The sequence below is a fragment of the Ipomoea triloba genome, chromosome 11 (genome assembly GCF_003576645.1).
Source record: "Ipomoea triloba cultivar NCNSP0323 chromosome 11, ASM357664v1".
Lineage (NCBI taxonomy): Eukaryota > Viridiplantae > Streptophyta > Magnoliopsida > Solanales > Convolvulaceae > Ipomoea > Ipomoea triloba.
In genome coordinates, this window is record NC_044926.1 from 19,134,089 (window position 1) to 19,153,121 (window position 19,033).

At 32.1% G+C, this 19,033-nt stretch overlaps 1 protein-coding gene across 1 annotated transcript; it reads right to left on the bottom strand.

Annotated features, from left to right (window-relative positions):
• Nucleotides 1-589: 589 nt before the first annotated feature.
• LOC115996437 (dehydrogenase/reductase SDR family member FEY-like) lies at nucleotides 590-8,015 on the bottom strand. Its single transcript, XM_031235651.1, has 8 exons — nucleotides 7,585-8,015; nucleotides 6,397-6,517; nucleotides 6,108-6,225; nucleotides 5,585-5,721; nucleotides 3,792-3,893; nucleotides 3,236-3,328; nucleotides 1,769-1,841; nucleotides 590-1,265 (listed from the first exon to the last, which is right to left on the bottom strand). The coding sequence occupies exons 1-8, from the start codon at nucleotides 7,830-7,832 to the stop codon at nucleotides 1,003-1,005; spliced, it is 1,155 nt and encodes a 384-aa protein (XP_031091511.1). The 5' UTR covers nucleotides 7,833-8,015; the 3' UTR covers nucleotides 590-1,002.
• Between the last annotated feature and the right edge of the window lie 11,018 nt (nucleotides 8,016-19,033).

A 19,033-nucleotide genomic window follows, 5' to 3' on the forward strand; every position in this document is an offset into this window, starting at 1 on the left:
TAGTAGCACTTCTCTTTTATTTGTATATCTTTCATTCGAGTCACAAGACAAATTAAGGGTGTGTTTGAAAACCCGGAAAATGATCTGAATTTTTAGTGTTTGGGAAGGAAAAAAATGTAGTCAATGAAAAATAAGTCATTTTTTCAGGAAAATGATTTCCCTTTTTTTAGGGGGAAGTCATTTTCCGAAACTACCTCTACCTCACGCGTCCTCGCTTCTTTTCCAATTTCTGAGCAAAAAAAAACGTCGAACTGATTGTCCGTCATTGAAACCAATCTGACAGACTGGTTTGCGAACACTCTCATTCCTATCTTTCGGAGCAATAATCAATAATCCAACCTCAAACAAGTATGTTTTCTAAAAATTCTTTTTATTTCTTTTATTGCTTTCAATTCAAATTTACTTGTCATTTAAGATATATATATATATATATATATATATATATATATATACACATTTTAGTCTTTATATTACTTATTATTGCCACCTTTTAAGTTCTCATGAATACCAACTGGATTTGAAATTCTCAAATTCTCACAGTAATCATCTCCCATGATATTGGGATTTCTTTCCCCATTGCAACTAAACGACCGGTGAAAGTTTTTAAAGTTCCATAAAAGTCTTGAATACACCATTACACCCCCTTAGAACATTTTAACTGCACAAGTAAAAAGCTACAACGCTCACTAAAACTCAATAAGCACAGTAGTCTTTGCCACCTTTCCACTCACTGCTCATCAAACGTATATTAGTTATGATTAAAAAGTTTTACAACTCTTTTATGCGTGGAGGAGATAAACAACTTACTACCAGTTGATAGCTAGAGAAGTAAAGCATACAAATTCAGGTTGAATCTTAAGGCCAGTTTGGTCCATTGTGTAAAGGGCCAACCACTCCAAAGAGAAACCACCTATTTGATCGTTAAACAATGCTGGCTGAATCTGCAGTGACGTATAGCTTACAACTAACCATGAAGGTGCGTAAACAAGCCACACAACTGAGCTAATCCTTCGGTTTTCCAAATTTGCACTCGACTTCTTCCCCCTCGATAAGCCTCTCAACTGCATCTGTGGGAAGGCCAATCAGTTCCAAGGTCTTCTCCCAAACTTTGTAAGAAGTTTCAAGGTCATGTGATTCTTCGGAGGGATTCATTGGACGACAATCTTGAGAAAGGTAAGCGCAGACTGGCCATTCATCCGCTTTCAACATCTCACAGTACTCTTGAACTTGAGGATCAGTGGCCGCAAAAAGTGTACTTCTAGAACCTGCAGCAGCCATTATAATGACCAATTTGTGATAAAACGACAATAGTCCTAGAACCAAATTGTAGATTTGGGCAGGAAACCGACTGTAAGAAAGAAATTGCTGAAGGACTGCACAAATGTCCAATCAATCAATCAATATATAGGGGGAGCAGGATCAAATGAGAACAAGGTTCTCCAATAAAAAGTGAGGACTGATATTAACCGTCCATCAGGGTTCATCAATGGCTGATGGCTTTAGTAAAAAAAATGCAGAGTCAATTTTATAATTATTGAAAACTTTTAAGAGAGCGGTTCTTTTTTTAATTATTACAAACTTAAAAGTTTAGTAATGGTAAGATCTTAGCCTTTGATTTCTCAAGATGGAGGGAGTGGATGTGTCCATGCTTTTTACAGGGGGAGATGTTCTCACTTGAACCCTCCCCTATATTTATATATAAAGTACTTGAACCCTCCCCTATATTTATATATAAAGTACTGCAGAAAATTGGGCAGATTTAAGTTACCTTCCTCAGGAGTGAATATAAGATACGGTATCAGATGATATGCACCTTGAATGAACTTAGGAAGATCTCTTGCCTGCATTATGAGTAAAAAACATGAATTATATTATGTAATGAATTGAAATCCTACATTTACAACAATACTGTAAATAAGAGAAACACTGAATCAAAAACAATGGAAGACGTAACAAAACATAAAAATATTAAAAAAAAAAAAAGAAAAAAAAAAAGGAAGACAATAATCTGCATTATTTTAATCATATTTGCAAAAATAAATATGCAGATTACTAGATTAGGTGGAGAGTGGAGACAATGCAAATAAATATTCAAATTTGGCAAAGACAATTTGTCAATTTCATCTTATTTTTCATTCTGCAGATTATCATTCTCTAGGATACAAAATGCTTCTGGTTTTTACTTTTTCAATATTCGGTTCATGGATTGAGAATAAATTAAGCTAAATTAGAACTGAACTTCATTTTCATAAAATAGTTGAGAACACTATTTATTTTCAAAATAATCATTCATTAGAAGAAATTACAATACAGGTATTTATATTTCAATCACAAAGCAAAGTTTGTCATTATTTTTTCTTGATAAACCTAAGTTCATTTAATGTGAAACCAAGCCAAGTTAGAATTGTATGCAACTTGAGGCATTTAAACCATTTGGAATATTTGTTATGTTTCCAATAAAATTTATCAATCCAGAAACACCATATTCTTAACAAGTATAGAAGTAAACCAGAGAAAAGGAAGAACCAATCAGATTTCAACCTCCAGGCCATCCTTTTGTTTTGTTATATTTTAAAATCCTTATTCTTTTAAACGAATTACAGTGGTCTGAGGCCAAGACTAGATCAAGGTTTGGCTGTAATAGAAACAACCAAGGCAGTGGTTTGAGTAATCAGAAGATTTGGCAGATGCTTAGCAAACAGCTCTCTCGGTCTCTCCTATAGAAAGAAATAACTAGCTTCCCATTCTTTAGACTTATCTAGATGCTCAAAAAATCTTCTTTCTCCTGTTCTTACTTCTATTTGTGTTTGGAGTTCATTCACCAATTCAGAAGTGTAACTAAGGAAAATCAATAATGTGACAATGTAAACTTTGTTCAACAACTAAACTCATAGCCAGCTCCTGCCTGGAAACCTTTTCCAGATTAATATCTGAAATACTATCTACAAATCCATCACCAAAGTCAAAAACAAATTGTTCAATGCCAGAAGGCAACGCCAACTTGAGGAAGCAGCATTTTATAATTTGCTTGAGTTTGCTTTCCCTTCCAGGTATAAAAAAAAAAAAACAAATAAATAAAACCTAAATATGCACAAGGGAGAAATAAAACCAAGCACCTAGATATTTGATCTAGTTAGGGTTACTCAAGGAACATATTTTCCTCAATGACTATACAAATGTAAAATAGCAGAAGGGATCAACAGGAAAGCAAAAAACGCATCGTTAAGAAACTTACAACATTGGTTTGAACAATTCCAGGAGAAACACATAGTGCATTTATACCAGCTTCAGCTGGCAGTCTCTTCTGAAGCACGCTAGTGAACATAACCTGCGATTTTAATACCAGAAGTGTAAGATCTGGAACCTGGAACCTTATCAAAATATTTTTGATAGGCATAATCTTGAATCATTAATTACAAAGAGTTTATATATGGAGCAATGCCTTCCAGGAAAAGATGATCATGGCAATCACCAATAACATGACAGAACTAAACAATAAAAACATAAAGTTTCAGTATCAGAACAAGCTTAAGATCTTGAATTCATTTAAAGCTCTTAGACATGTGTGCTTTTGAATTATAAACGGATGATAGGGCATGTTAAAAATCCTTCTTTAAAGAAAAGGTTATAAAGAGAACAGATGATAGCACATGTTACCTTACCTTGTCGACAAAAGTTTAAACTCTAAGGACATTTTCTTTATATAATTTAAGCCAGATTGCACAAATGGACAGAAAATAAACAAGAGGGTCAGGAAGTACAGACTAAAAATCAAGTTTCAAAATACATGCCTGTGCAAGCTTACTGCCTGAATATCCCACTAAACTTCTGTACTTTCTCTTCCCAGACACAACATTCATATCTTCTGAATCAACAAATCCAGTATAGTGTATCTATTATAAAAGAAAGATTAACTGAATTTGGTCAGGTGGAGAATTAACAACAATAGGAAAAATAAATGCAGGCATAGGAAGACTACTAAACATAAGTCATTTATATACAACTACAATTACAATAAAATATAAAATAAAATAATTCACACACTATTTTCCAGTAGTAAATTAAACTGTAATAACAAAGAAGTCTATGTTCAGTTATTCACTTATTCTACGACAATAGTAAACTGTTTTTGAGAATTTCATTGCAGTTTCCTGAAAACATGTCATTTCACATTGAGAGGTCAGAAGCTAGATTCCATTACCGCTGCTACAGTCATTTTAAGGAAACTACACATGAAGATGGACTCAATCAATTTAGCAAAGAGAAGTTGGCTTATTTGTCCAGACATCCAGTCATCCGTGTTATCTGATAAGAATAGGCCATAAAATTCAGTGGAAAGCTAAGACTGGTCTCATAAAAAAAATATTTGGGGTCAAATTCCACTTGTCTAGTTAATAGGATGCTTACGATCTTATTTGTTAAAGAAAAGGTTCAGTGTAAGAGAGAAAAGTATTCCTATTTCCTTGCTTTTAAGTTTTAATCTGATTAGTACAACACACATATAAACATTAAAATGTCCTCTAAGCTACCCTAACTACACAAGTCTGAACATATCAAATAGCCCTTCATATTTCTTTACAATTTTTCTCAAAAGTCCCTTAGGACTTCCTCACATTTTTCTCAACATTATTTAACTACTAACTAGTTTCCTTGAAAATTGGCATCAATAATTATTTGATGCATTCATATATTAATGTCGAGTAAATGTACGTTTTACCTTCTGGTTAAGGAGATGTAGATTATATCCTATATTGATATTTTCCTAGCCGTTTAAAAATGATGTAAAGTTGAGTGGAGCACTATTCACAATTCGACCTGATTTCTGTTAAGGTTGTAGTTAGCAGGGAGTAGGTAATCTGAAGTAAAATTATGTACTGTTCTTAATTTTAGCTATAGTTTGTCAGGATCAATGGGAATGAACCCACCAATAGTTTCAAATTCAATAATAGAACGTAAGGGCTTTGTGAAGAACATTCACTTTTAATATTATGTATTCCTAGCATCTCCTTGTTATGGCCCTAGTGTCATATATTCCATAGTTAGATTTGAGTGTTCCAGATATTTTGAGTTTATCAAAGATAATTCCCATAGAATATTACGCAGTATCATTGCTATATTCTTAAAAAGCAAAACCATCTCAAAGGAAGCTAAGCATTCTTCCTTCTTGGATCCTTATGTTTCAATTTTTCACAACTACTAATTCTTTTATTCTTTCTAGATGTAAGAAACTGCATTTTGATAACTATGCATCTAAGAAAGCAACATTGACCAAGGACCCCAAAACAAAAATTGAATAAGAAGAAAGGTCTAGGTAAAGTGGCTTCTACACAAATTGGAGATGAGTATCATCAATAACGCTTTCTGTTAGTCCATGAAAGAATCATAGTTATCTAGAAATCTTCATTTCATACATATCAAGAACTAAATTTCTTTTGCACTGACAAGGCTATAAAATACAATGTCAAAAAAACAAAAACAAAAAAAAGAAGAAGAAGAAGAAGAAGAAAAAAAAAACTGAATAATAATTGATAAGTAAATGAATATATCCCATTTATAAAACAGTGCATATCTTACTGGAACTTACAATGGAGTTTACATTGACGATTCTGCTTGGCGAACCTCTAATAAGGGATGGTAAGAGCAATATGGAAAGCAATGCTGGAGCAAGATGATTCACCTGCATGTGTTCCTCATAACCATCCTTCGAGAATTTCTGTGGTTCTAAAGAAAATAATAACATAACCAAACAATTAACCTGGGAAGGTAGAGATATGAATTATAAAAGCATGTCCATTTTCTTCCAAATCCATCAAAGCGCAAGACAGAAATGTAATGACAACCAAATTGCTCATGAAAAGGAAAATGCAGAGGACCAAATGCACCTCTAATACAATTCTCCAGAAAACAATAAAAATTAAGACTATTAAGTAGAAGAAAATGAAAGCAAGGTAGATGAAAAGGCTTAAAAAGTTGAATATGACAACGACAAATGATCAAAATAACTCTAAGTTTCAAAGTAAACTTTGGTGCGTGTGTGTGCGCGTAATAATTAAATATATATTTCAGAATTCCACTTAGTCAAATGTTTGGCATAGGGGAATACTAACCACAAATAGAAAATATCCCAGCATTGTTAATGAGGACATGTAATGGTCCTGCACGTGCATTCCATGCATCTGCAAATCTCACAACAGAATCCAAGGAGAGAAGATCAAGTTCCATGACCTTGTAACATTGCAATCACAAAAAGTTAGTATCCTTCAACTTAACACATAGCATTTCAAAATAAAAAATAAATATGAGGTTAGAGCACATCTATAGGATTTAATGGAACATTTCATTTAACACAATAGACAGTCTACTTCCAGTATGCAATCTCAAGTTCATATTATATACCTCAATATTGAGAGGAAGGCCCTTCCCTGCCCAATCCTCCTGCCACTTCTTTATCAATTCATTTGCAGCCTTTGTATTTCTGACTGCCATAACCACATGAGCCCCTGCTTCTGCCAACTTTCTGTGCAAAAATGAAAAATATCTTTGCATACATGTACCCATATGTATACTTTGCAAGTAAGAATAAAAGACTAAGGCTGGCAGGTACACAGGTTTATCTTGTCTTCATTCTTACATCAAGAGATGACTGAGAATACATTCATAGGGTCAAAAAGAAAGAGCATATGCATAGTTCAAAAGTTAATACTCCCTCTATCCCACTATCTTTGTCTTACTTTCTTTATTGAGATGTCCCGTCATCTGCCTCATATAAAAAGTTACTACTTTAGTAGATAGAACTTTCCTATTATATACCCTTCTATCATTTTTAAGTATGAAAAGAAAGACTTAACATTCTTGCCTTCTTGGTGGAGGCAAATTTAATATACCCTATTGTCTAATAACACAACTTTCACAAATAGAATCCCTCTGCCAGACTTGAGGCTCTCAGCACTGAACCTTTACAGGTTACACAATCTTTCTTCATAAAACTGAATCCCATTCAATTTAAAATTTTGGGAAAAAGGTATTCATCCAGATTCTTTTAAGCTCTAAGGCATAGGCTATGATGCAAAACACTCTAATTTCACCCTCCTTTTGCTGGCAGCATATATCAAAGCACTGTTATCTGATGTGATCAAACTATTCCCTTAGGGAATTAATACAATATTTTCACACACCTTAGTGTCATTGATATATCCTACAGGGAACTTAGGCAGTGAATAAGCAAGTGAGATTGTGTGCCTGTGGGTGATCATCACATAGTTCATCTCAAACCTCTCCTAAAAACAGGAATCTGTAAAACAAGCTTATACATTAGCTAACAATTTTTTTTTAAAATCATCACTCCTTTTGGCACCACTCTCGTTTATTACATACATTTTACTTCTTTGAACTGTCTAATAATATTAAAAAACGTTGACTTTGATCTTTAGTTTCATAGATCAAGTCATTAAGCATTCGCAAGACAGTTTTTCCAATAGCATTGAACTGATGAATGATTCAATAAGCGTTGTAAAACTAATCCCCATTTCCAACCACAAGAGTTCGAATTGACATTGAAATGAAAGAGGGAGTGAGTTGAGTTACCTAGCGATTTCTCGGCCGATACCGCTGGTGGAGCCGGTGACGATACAGGTGAGATGATTGACTGGAGGGAGAGGCATAGGGTTCTCCAAGTGGCTTGCGGCTATCCTCTGGAACAGCAGCTCATACACCACGAACAACAACCCCCTCAGCCACTCTATCCATCCCAGCGCCTTCTTCTTCCTCGTAGACTGCGGCCTCACATTTTCGCTTCCACTACCCTCCTTTTTCTCCTTCGTCTCCGGCGCCATTCTCTTCTATCTCTCTCTCTCTCTCTCTCTCTCTTCCCCCGGAGTTCTACAGCGGCAGATTCCAGCTAGGCAGTTATAGGGCGATTTTCCTTTTTTTTTTTCCTTTTTTTTTTTAGCAAAAACGAAGAACCTTTCACTCACTATTCATCATAATGCAGTACAGATGAAGTGAAAAGAGGAAGAAAAGACAGCCACCCTCTGCAGTTATACCTAGAAAAGGATTCCCAGGGCAATCTTATACACTAGTTGTTTAAGAAAAGATATACAAATATTAAAAAATAATCAAATAAATATTTATGGAGTAATTGGTTAGAAGAAGAAAATTAGTGAGAAATGGAATTATAATTTGGTGAGAAAAGATTAATTAATATGAGGTTAAAGTGTCATTTAGCACCATGAACTATATTCAATTATTCATGTCGCACCCTGAACTTTCATATCGTATATATCGAGCCAGAAATTATAAAAAAAAAAAAAATTCACCTAGAACTTTTAACAAGTTTCCTTGTTTTCCTGCTGACATGGCGCAGGTTTCTCACTATGTGTCATTTCTTTTAACCTTATGTGTCTATGTAAGCATTTACATATTAAAAATTAAAATTAAAAAAAAAAAAACATAAACAAAAACCGGAGACCAAATTTCACTATTTCTCCCAACCCTATTTCACTTGGCAGCTGGTTAGTTGTTGACAATAAGATACTAAACAAAAAAAAAATTGCATTTCTATAAATTTGAAAATTTGAAAAAATACTAAACAAAAAATTAGCCAAAAAATTTTAAATTCTAAAAAAAAATTGAAACATTAGAATTGCAAAATTGAAAAAGTATACATTATGAAAATAAAGAGAAGAAAATTCTGGTTATTTTAATATAATATATTTTTTAATTTTTTAATATGTAAATACTTCAATGGACAACATAAGGTTAAAAGAAATGCCACATCAGTGAGAAACCTGCGTCATGTCAGCAGGAAGACAGGGAAACCTGCTAAAAGTTTTAGGTGATTTTTTTTTTTGGGGATTTGTGACATGATATATACGATATGAAAGTTTATGGCGCGGCATGAATAGTTGGATATAGTTCAGGGTGCTAAATGACACTTTAGCTTAATAAGTAACAATTTAAATTACATTATTTGGTAAGTAGGAATAGAATTATTGAGAATGTGAATGGAAAAAAGTGATATAAAAATTAAATTGCGAAATTACCAATTTGGTCCCGATTTAACAGATATCAAACGGTAAAATAAACGGAGGACCAAAATGGTTAAATTTTTCAAAGTTGAGGACTTAATTGGGCAAGAAAAATTTTCGAAGACCAAATTGGTAATTTCGTAATAGTCGACGGACCATTTCGGTAATAAACTCATTAAAATTTATACTACAATAAATATATTAGTATGAAAAATTAGGATAATTTTAGTATGGCATTCATATTATTTTATGGTGATAATTCAAAAAATAATATTTTTCACCTTTTTAATGGTTAAAGAAACAAATCAAATTACATAAATATCATTCTATTTTAATTCTTCACACAAAGAAGAAAATAGTTAAAGAAAAAAAAAGAATAGAAAAAAAAAACAAAAAAGTAAAAAAGAAATGTCATGAGTTTCTTTTGTGTAGACTAATTTAATTAATTGTGACAACAACAACAACAACAATAATAATATAACAAAATGCTTATTGTTGTTGTTGTTGACGGCATTATCTAAAAACATTATGTGTGAAGAATGTACGGTATATCCCTAGTTGTTGTCACATCTTTAGTGTTAATAGATTTGTATATTGAGTCACATAACATTTTAACCTAACAAAATTACCCTCATTCCATTATAGTAATTTTCTATAGTCAATGTACCATTTCGGTAATTAATTTTTGACTGAAATAATCCATTGACTATTGAAATTACCAATTTGGTCCCGATTTAACAGATATCAAACGGTAAAATAAACGGAGGACCAAAATGGTTAAATTTTTCAAAGTTGAGGACTTAATTGGGCAAGAAAAATTTTCGAAGACCAAATTGGTAATTTCGTAATAGTCGACGGACCATTTCGGTAATAAACTCATTAAAATTTATACTACAATAAATATATTAGTATGAAAAATTAGGATAATTTTAGTATGGCATTCATATTATTTTATGGTGATAATTCAAAAAATAATATTTTTCACCTTTTTAATGGTTAAAGAAACAAATCAAATTACATAAATATCATTCTATTTTAATTCTTCACACAAAGAAGAAAATAGTTAAAGAAAAAAAAAGAATAGAAAAAAAAAACAAAAAAGTAAAAAAGAAATGTCATGAGTTTCTTTTGTGTAGACTAATTTAATTAATTGTGACAACAACAACAACAACAATAATAATATAACAAAATGCTTATTGTTGTTGTTGTTGACGGCATTATCTAAAAACATTATGTGTGAAGAATGTACGGTATATCCCTAGTTGTTGTCACATCTTTAGTGTTAATAGATTTGTATATTTCTCCCAACCCTATTTCACTTGGCAGCTGGTTAGTTGTTGACAATAAGATACTAAACAAAAAAAAAATTGCATTTCTATAAATTTGAAAATTTGAAAAAATACTAAACAAAAAATTAGCCAAAAAATTTTAAATTCTAAAAAAAAATTGAAACATTAGAATTGCAAAATTGAAAAAGTATACATTATGAAAATAAAGAGAAGAAAATTCTGGTTATTTTAATATAATATATTTTTTAATTTTTTAATATGTAAATACTTCAATGGACAACATAAGGTTAAAAGAAATGCCATATCAGTGAGAAACCTGCGTCATGTCAGCAGGAAGACAGGGAAACCTGCTAAAAGTTTTAGGTGAATTTTTTTTTTGGGGATTTGTGACATGATATATACGATATGAAAGTTTATGGCGCGGCATGAATAGTTGGATATAGTTCAGGGTGCTAAATGACACTTTAGCTTAATAAGTAACAATTTAAATTACATTATTTGGTAAGTAGGAATAGAATTATTGAGAATGTGAATGGAAAAAAGTGATATAAAAATTAAATTGCTCATGTGTAATATAATATAAATAATTAACGATAAAAAAAATTCTTATTTTTTTTTCTTTCCATGGTACATTGAATTGAAATTCATAGAATGGAGACCTAAATTTCAATTCAACAAAAGAAAAAATTGTAATATTCTCCAACCCAACAATATCATTTGACAGGCTAAAGCATTATATTGTAAATATATTACAATTACAGTGTACCAAACACCCCCTTAATATCTTCCTTTATATTTCCTGTAGATTCTTCACGTTTTTGGCTTTTTCTACACTTCTCTTCTCTAGCCATGTGATTCTCACGATGTGACATGTAAAATCAATACCCAATTGATATTTTTTCTTTTTAATATGATTAGTAAATTTTATAATTTTTAATTTGATCAATATATTAAATATTATATCTACTATCTATATATAAATATAATAAAAGTCAATATTGGTAAGGTTATAATGAGAATACAAATTATATTGGTGTAATAATGTGAATAGAAAAAGTGTTTAACAAGCTACTGAACTTTTACACATTGTGCAAGAACAAAAAAATGTGCAATTAGACCATTACAAACTCAAAAATAGTGTAAATAGCTTTTTTTTATATGTTACTTCTAAGTTTCCTATAAATATGATGTCATAATGTCAAATTATCTATAAAATTTATTTTAAAAGAAAAAAAAACAATTTTGTAAAAAAATTTCAAAAGAAGGGTTCTTCCATCGTTTCTAAATTCTAAGTAGAATCCTTTGAATGAAAGACTACCATAATGGCCAATTTGGTTGGATATAGTTTGGGGGATTGAATTGCAATTCAGTGAATTCTCAAACTACAGTGTTTTGTTGGATGGAATTGCAATTCTCTTCAAATGATGAATTGTAATTCATGGGGTACCCCATGAATTGTAATTCGGTGGAGAGGAGGGGCAATTTGTTGGTGTAAAGACAATTTTGTCCCTCCTCCCATACCCTTTATTTTTTTTAAAAAAAAAATTGAAAGAATTGTTATTATTATTATTATTATTTTGAAAGAATTATTATTATTATTATTATTATTATTATTATTATTATTTTGAAAGAATTATTATTATTATTTGAATGAATTATTATTATTATTATTATTATACTAATTATTTGTGAGCATAAATATAATGTGTAGTCCAACTATCAACTTAGGCTTTTAGTTGAGATGGATCACATACTTTAATTTGGTATCAGAGCCATGCAAAGGGTCATGGGTTTGAATCTGCGTCACCCTCGCTTAGGTTTTTAGTTGAGATGGAGCACATGCTTTAATTTATTATTATTACTACTACTACTACTACTATTACTACAACATCTACCACAATATAAGGGCATTTTAGTTATTTTGTCGCTTCTTACCTTTCAATTCCCTGTACTCCTATTTCTGCATATCAAACACTGTAATTTCAAATCCTACTTTATTCATTGAATTGCAATTCCACCGAATTACAATTCTTTCCCCCTTAATTCCCTCCTCCCAATCAAACGGGATGTAATAAATGTTTTTTACTTTTTCCTAATTGTACCAAGAGCTGAAATGTACTGTTTATCTGCCCTTTGAATTGTGTTTTGGGCTATGGTGATGCAATGGTGTTAGAGGCAGTGCCTCCTCTCATCCACACTAGACGAACCTTCTTTTTAAATTTCTTTAAAAATTGTTTTTTTTTTAATTTTTAAAAATAATAATTAAAATTATTTTTTATATATAATTTGACATTATCAAATCATATTTATAGGAAAGTTAGAAGTAATCTGTAAAAAAATGCTATTTACACAATTTTTGAGTTTTTAATGGTTCAATTGCACCCTTTTTTGTTCGATGGTTTAGTTGCACAATGTGTAAAAGTTTAGTGGTCTATTTGACATTTTTTCCTAATGTAAATTGATACCTTGTATATTTTGAATTATTCATTGTACAATAATAAGACATTTTCCAAAGTTATCACATTTATTTTTATTTATTTATTTTTTACTTTTTCATGATGTATAAACTTTAGTAACGGAATATTTAAGTAATTATTTATAATGCGCGCATTGCATAATTAAATTAATGTCCAAAACGAAAATTAAATTAAGTAAATACTTATAACAATTTTAAATATTAATAATGAATATAAAATAAAATAATAATTTTTAATATAATCAAAATTGTTGTGAAACTACTTGGATCCTGGCGTGAACAATTGTATCATCTTGATTGCAGGAAGGGAATATGTATACAGTAAAGTAAAAGAGACAACTAGATACAAAGAGAATCATCAATCTTTTAATAATCATCATCATTTAGTATAATATTTACAAGATATACAAAGTTCTAGTATAACTACAAGGGTTACACTTGTGTGAGACCGTCTCACAGATCCTTATTCGTGAGACGGGTCGGGTCGGGTCAAAGCACCATGTAAATGTCATACTTATATGTACAAATCTCACACTTATATGCTCAAAGATAACACTAAACAAAAATACAATTTTTGTTACTTATAAGAGAAAAAGTAATACATTTTTCATAATAAATAAGGTTGACAAGTATCTCTCACTTATAAGGGCAAACATAATACTTTTGAGAAAAAAATGTAATACTTTTAAATTGAAATGTAAAAGTATTGTATTTTTCCTTAAAAGTATTACATTTACCCTAATAAGTAACAAAAATTTTATTCCTGATTAGTATTACATTTGAGCATATAAGTATGTCATTTGTGTATATAAGTGTTACTTTTGCATCTTAACCCAACCCGTCCCATGGTGAGACGGTCTCACACAAGTTTTTGCCTAACTACAATACTACAAAAGATGAATAGTTATTATCATAGAATAATACATATAGTAATATTTACATATATTTATTCACAACACTCCTCCTTAGACATTCACTATACCTCACATGAAAATCCCAGTGGGGAAAAACCTAGGTGAGGAAAAGAGTCAATTATTATACGGTGGACCATGGTCCACACAACTGTGTGGACCATGGTATGAAAACGACACCGTTTTTTAAAGTAAAAAAACAGTGTTTATTGGTGTGTTCAGAACAAAATAAAATTATAGTGTATTTAAAATGAAACTAAATAAATTGTCTCGCATATTGTGTTTATATTATCAAATGAAATTGTAATTAAATTGAAATGATACTTTAGTTATGTTGAAATGAAACTAAATAACATATCTTACATACTGAGTGCACATTGTCAAATAAAACAACAGTTGAATTGAAATGTATAGTTTAGTTTTGTTGAAATTAAGTTACAATATGTATAAAAAAGGAACTAAATAACATGTCTCGCATATTGAGTGTAGATTGTCAAATGAAATTGTAGCTATATCAAAATGATACTTCAGTTGTATTGTAATGAAACTATAGTATATATTAAATGAAACTGCATAATAGTTTTACATATTTGAGTGCATATTGTCCAATAAAACCGTAGTTGAATCAGGACTATAATTTAGTAGTGTTGTAATAAGACTACGGTGTGTATAAAATAAAATTCAATAACAGTCTCACTGTAATAAAACTATTATATGTAATAATGGTCAGTGTTGCAAAAATCGCGCCTAGCCGGCACCTAGGCCGCCTAGCCCGCCTGGGCCGCCCTAGGCGGGCCGGCTGTTTTTTTTTTAATTAAAAAAATATATATATAAATCAACATTTAAACTATTAATGTTATAATGTATTAACTAATACTCTAATAATAAGTAATAACTAATAAGTAATAACTTAATAAAATAATAAGTAATAATTAAATTAAACTAACAACTAATGCACTAATAATTAATAAATAATAACTAATAACTTAATAAGTATTAAATATTTAACTATTAAAGTGTAAAGACTTACAATATTAAACACTTTACAATTATTAACAGTTAATTTTTTTTTTTTTTTTTAAATTAAAAAAAAAAAAAAAACATAGGCGGCCTAGGCGCTAGGCGCCCCCCAGGCGCCTAACGATTTTTGCAACCTTGATAATGATACATGATATGTACGTATTCATGTGTTACACTAGCAGTCTCGTTAAAAAACCTTTTATTAAGAAAATAACATAAAAACTTAGGAGTTCTATTGCAGCAGATTCTAGCTAAGTAGTTATAGGACGATTTTATTTTATTTTTTTTTTTCGTTTCTTTTCTTTTTTGAGCAAAAATGAATAGCCTTTCACTCACTATCCATCATAAATGTAGTACAAATGAAATGAAAAGAGAGAAGAAAAGACATCCACCCTCCACAATCATACCTTGAAAAGGATTCCTAACTAACAAGGCAATCTTATCCACTAACAGGTGTTTAGTTGGAAAGAAATAATTAAGATGGGAAGGAAATTTAAGAATAAGATGGAAATAAAATAGGAATTCGAATTATATTGTTTGGTAGGGAGGAATATAATTATTCAGTACTTATACTGTGGACCATGGGCCATGGTTGATACTGCAGTTGTGTTTCCTTTCAACACAACTGCAGTATCTTTTCAACATAACTGCAGTATCCGTTCAACACAACTGCAGTATCAGTTATGATTGCATTGTGGACCATGGTCCACAATATAATTTTCCATAATTATTGGGAATAAAAAGGAAAGAAGTGATATAAAGATTAAAATATTCTTGTTTAATAATATCTAATATATATATATATATATATATATATATATATAGGGTTGCATTCAAATGCAAACACCCTTAAAATACAAACATGTGGACAAAATCTAGCCATAGAATGTGTGTAGATGGATGGATTAGATGCAGGTAATTTAATTAAATAAAAATGCTGCTTTCTACTCAAAAAAGGGTAATTTCGCCAAATCGATCCTTAACTACGTAATTATGGAATAGATTTCATATGGATATTACGCCAGAAATTAGGAATACTAATTACAGTAGGAGTTGTGTACATCCATTCCATCACGAAGCACTTGCAGAAGCGAAAATTGCACCCACCGGTTGGGTGCGAAGAGATAGATGCGAATCCATACGACAAGAAGGTGGAAAAATCAGGTGATTACGACGAACCCATCAATACTCTTGTTGAACATCATCTCCATACTACTCTATACATTGAGTTATCTGCATATGGTTTTTAATTGTAATGCTGGGGAAGAAAGCTATAAATGATGTCGTGTGTCCTATGCACATAGTAGTTTGAAATGGATATTAGTAACTCCAGAAAATTCCTTCTGGCCAGCATTAGTGTTGGAGTCGTATAGTGCACGGTAGGTCATGCACACACCAATGTGCGTCTGTGCACACACTTGGCTGGTCTTGTGCACACGGGATGCTTATATGCGAATATCTGGACTACCATATGGACTGTTACATCGATCTGTAAATGTTGTTCAATTAATAACTTATCTACTTAGGTGACCGCTAAAATAGAACAAAACGAAATAAGATCACGAGTACATGCACACCTACAAGTGTGCACTAAACGTAATGTCTATGTTTGGGATTAGCACAAATATGAAGTGAATGCATCCACCTGGGTGTTGGTATGCACACGGTCGGCCAATATGGGCATAGCGGGAGTGAGTGTTAGATTGGTACATAAATGTTGTTTAATTAATAGCTTATCTACTAAGAATATAAATTGCATGCACACACTTACCATACGCATGAATGCACATATGTGGTCACTGAATGGCTTGAATGAATATGATTAGCTTAGCTGCACAGAATATTTATATGCATTATACTGCTTACCGAAAGAGTCTAATAATAACATTATTTTCATGCACACGCACTCGTGCGTGGATGCACACATGTACTCAGAAAAAGCATTGACGAAAAAGAAAAAAAAAAAAAAAAAAAGGAAGGACGTGCCATACAATTGACGGCGTGGGCCATGACACCTGCAATTGCCCTGACAAAATAGAAGCAGTTGAAGACTAAAATGTCATACTGTTAAGAGGAAAGAATTAGTAGTTTTCTACATCTGTTATAAAGAATAATCAAAAGACTGCAAACTCTGTTTAGTTGAACTATTTGATACTCCATAATTGTTTAATTTCAATACTACAATTAGACCTTTGGTATTGAGTTCAGAATACGGGTACTTCAAGCTGTGGTGAATAGTGCACACTGCTATAAGCCTCTATGCAAACATGGGCTTAATTATGCCACCCCTGGTTAGTAGTTTTCTACAGATATTAGAAAGATTAATCAAAAGATTGCAAAAATCTGTATCAAAAGACTGCAAAAATCTGTTTAATTGAACCATTTGATAGTTGTTTAATTTGAATACAACAATTAGACCTTTGGTATTGAGTTCATAATACGGGTTCTTCAAATTGTGGTCAATAGTGCACATTGATATAAGCCTCCATGCACATACACAGGGCCTTAATTACGCCACCCCCTGGTTAGTAGTTTTCTACAGATGTTAGAAAGAATAATCAAAAGATTGCAAAAACCTGTATCAAAAGACTACAAACATATGTTTAATTGAACTATTTGATAATTCTTTAATTGTTACGACAATCCGCTAGGCTGTGGGGGAATCACTTTGGGGCGAAGTGCACACACCTGTGTGTAGATGTGCACACGGGGCACACAAGCATAAACCGGTGTGCACGGCCATGATAAAGACGGTGCACACACAACAGGAAAACTAGCCACACACAATGCTAACATTATTAAACAAAAGGCCGAGAACTGTGCTTAATTAGCAAAAAGGTTATCATAGTTAAGAGCTAAAGCCATGGTAAAAAAAGATCCAAAAAAAAAAAAATAATAATAATAATAACCACCAGGTTAATGGACAAAATACAGCGCATGAGCAAAAAAGATCACCACCATCTAAAATGCTAAGTTGCTAACAGTATTAGATGTAGCCAACACTTAGCGACAACCAACAAAACAAAAAAGGCGAGCAAATCTCTACGAATCACCGAGAGGAGAACTCATATACTAGTACGCCCAGGATAAATTCTTGGATTAATGTAAGTTGTATTCAAAAACTGCAAGATCCTTCATGTAGTTCAGCCTAAGTTTGTGCAGCTTGTAGTGTCCCCCTTAACAAGCCCGCATTTCCACTTGGACACCCCTTGGCCTATATACGTTTCCATGTGGCACATTATATAAACACCACAGTCAATCTTATTCTTTGAATCCCGCCAAGACATTTGCATTCTTTTTCCATCCACACAAGCACAAACGGTCGACTTTGCAGGGTGAATATCCTTAAAGAACTTAGAGAGTATATCCTTCTACAGGTAGGAAAAAAATGGCATTTATAATGTGGACAAGTCACCAACAAGAAATGAAGTGCACACACAATAACAGCTGCACGCACACGGTAAAAACAACCAGCACACAGCATATCAGAAAGATGCACACATTGTTACTACGGGTAAATATTTCCAGCAAATCAGAACCACAACGAACACATAGAACGGTGCAACACTTACCATATCATCTAGTGATTCACCATATTTCAACTTCTTTGCTGTCGGAGCAGACCCGTTATCAATGACCTCATACCGAAAATTACGAAAATCAAAGCAGAGTAGAAAATAGTGATCACACCGAATGATGAGAAAAAAAAAAACCAAGAGAAAAAAAAAACAAGAAAGAACAAACCTTAAAAATCAACAAAAAAAAAACAACCAAAATACCAAAAATTCACCCACAGAGCACACACCGGTATTAAAATGTGCACACACCCATATTAAAATGTGCCCCACCCTACTCATAATCCAACGAACCCCAGAATACACCAAGACATAACAAAAACCAGAAGGTGTCATCTATATCAAAACACAACCCCTACTATAACTTGTAGGATCATTAACATTCAACAACCTGTAACATACTGCACACGCTAAGGATGAACATGACAACAGGAAGGAACAAAAATAAAGTACTAATCAACCCCCTAAACTAATTTCAGCGAAAACACAAAAATACAAAAAATGATGAAACAATAGGCTAGAAACAACAAAAAAATGCAATGCTAAAAAATACAAGATTAGAAGTTTGAAATTAAGGACGAACAACAGAACGTGAAGGATAAAAAATACAGCACTAATCAAACCCCTATTTCGAGCAGAAACCCAGCAAGTCACCCACCCCCTACCACACAAGATGTCTAAGACAACAACAAGCATCAGCAACCCCCCTCCCCCAAATCGACCAACACAAACACAA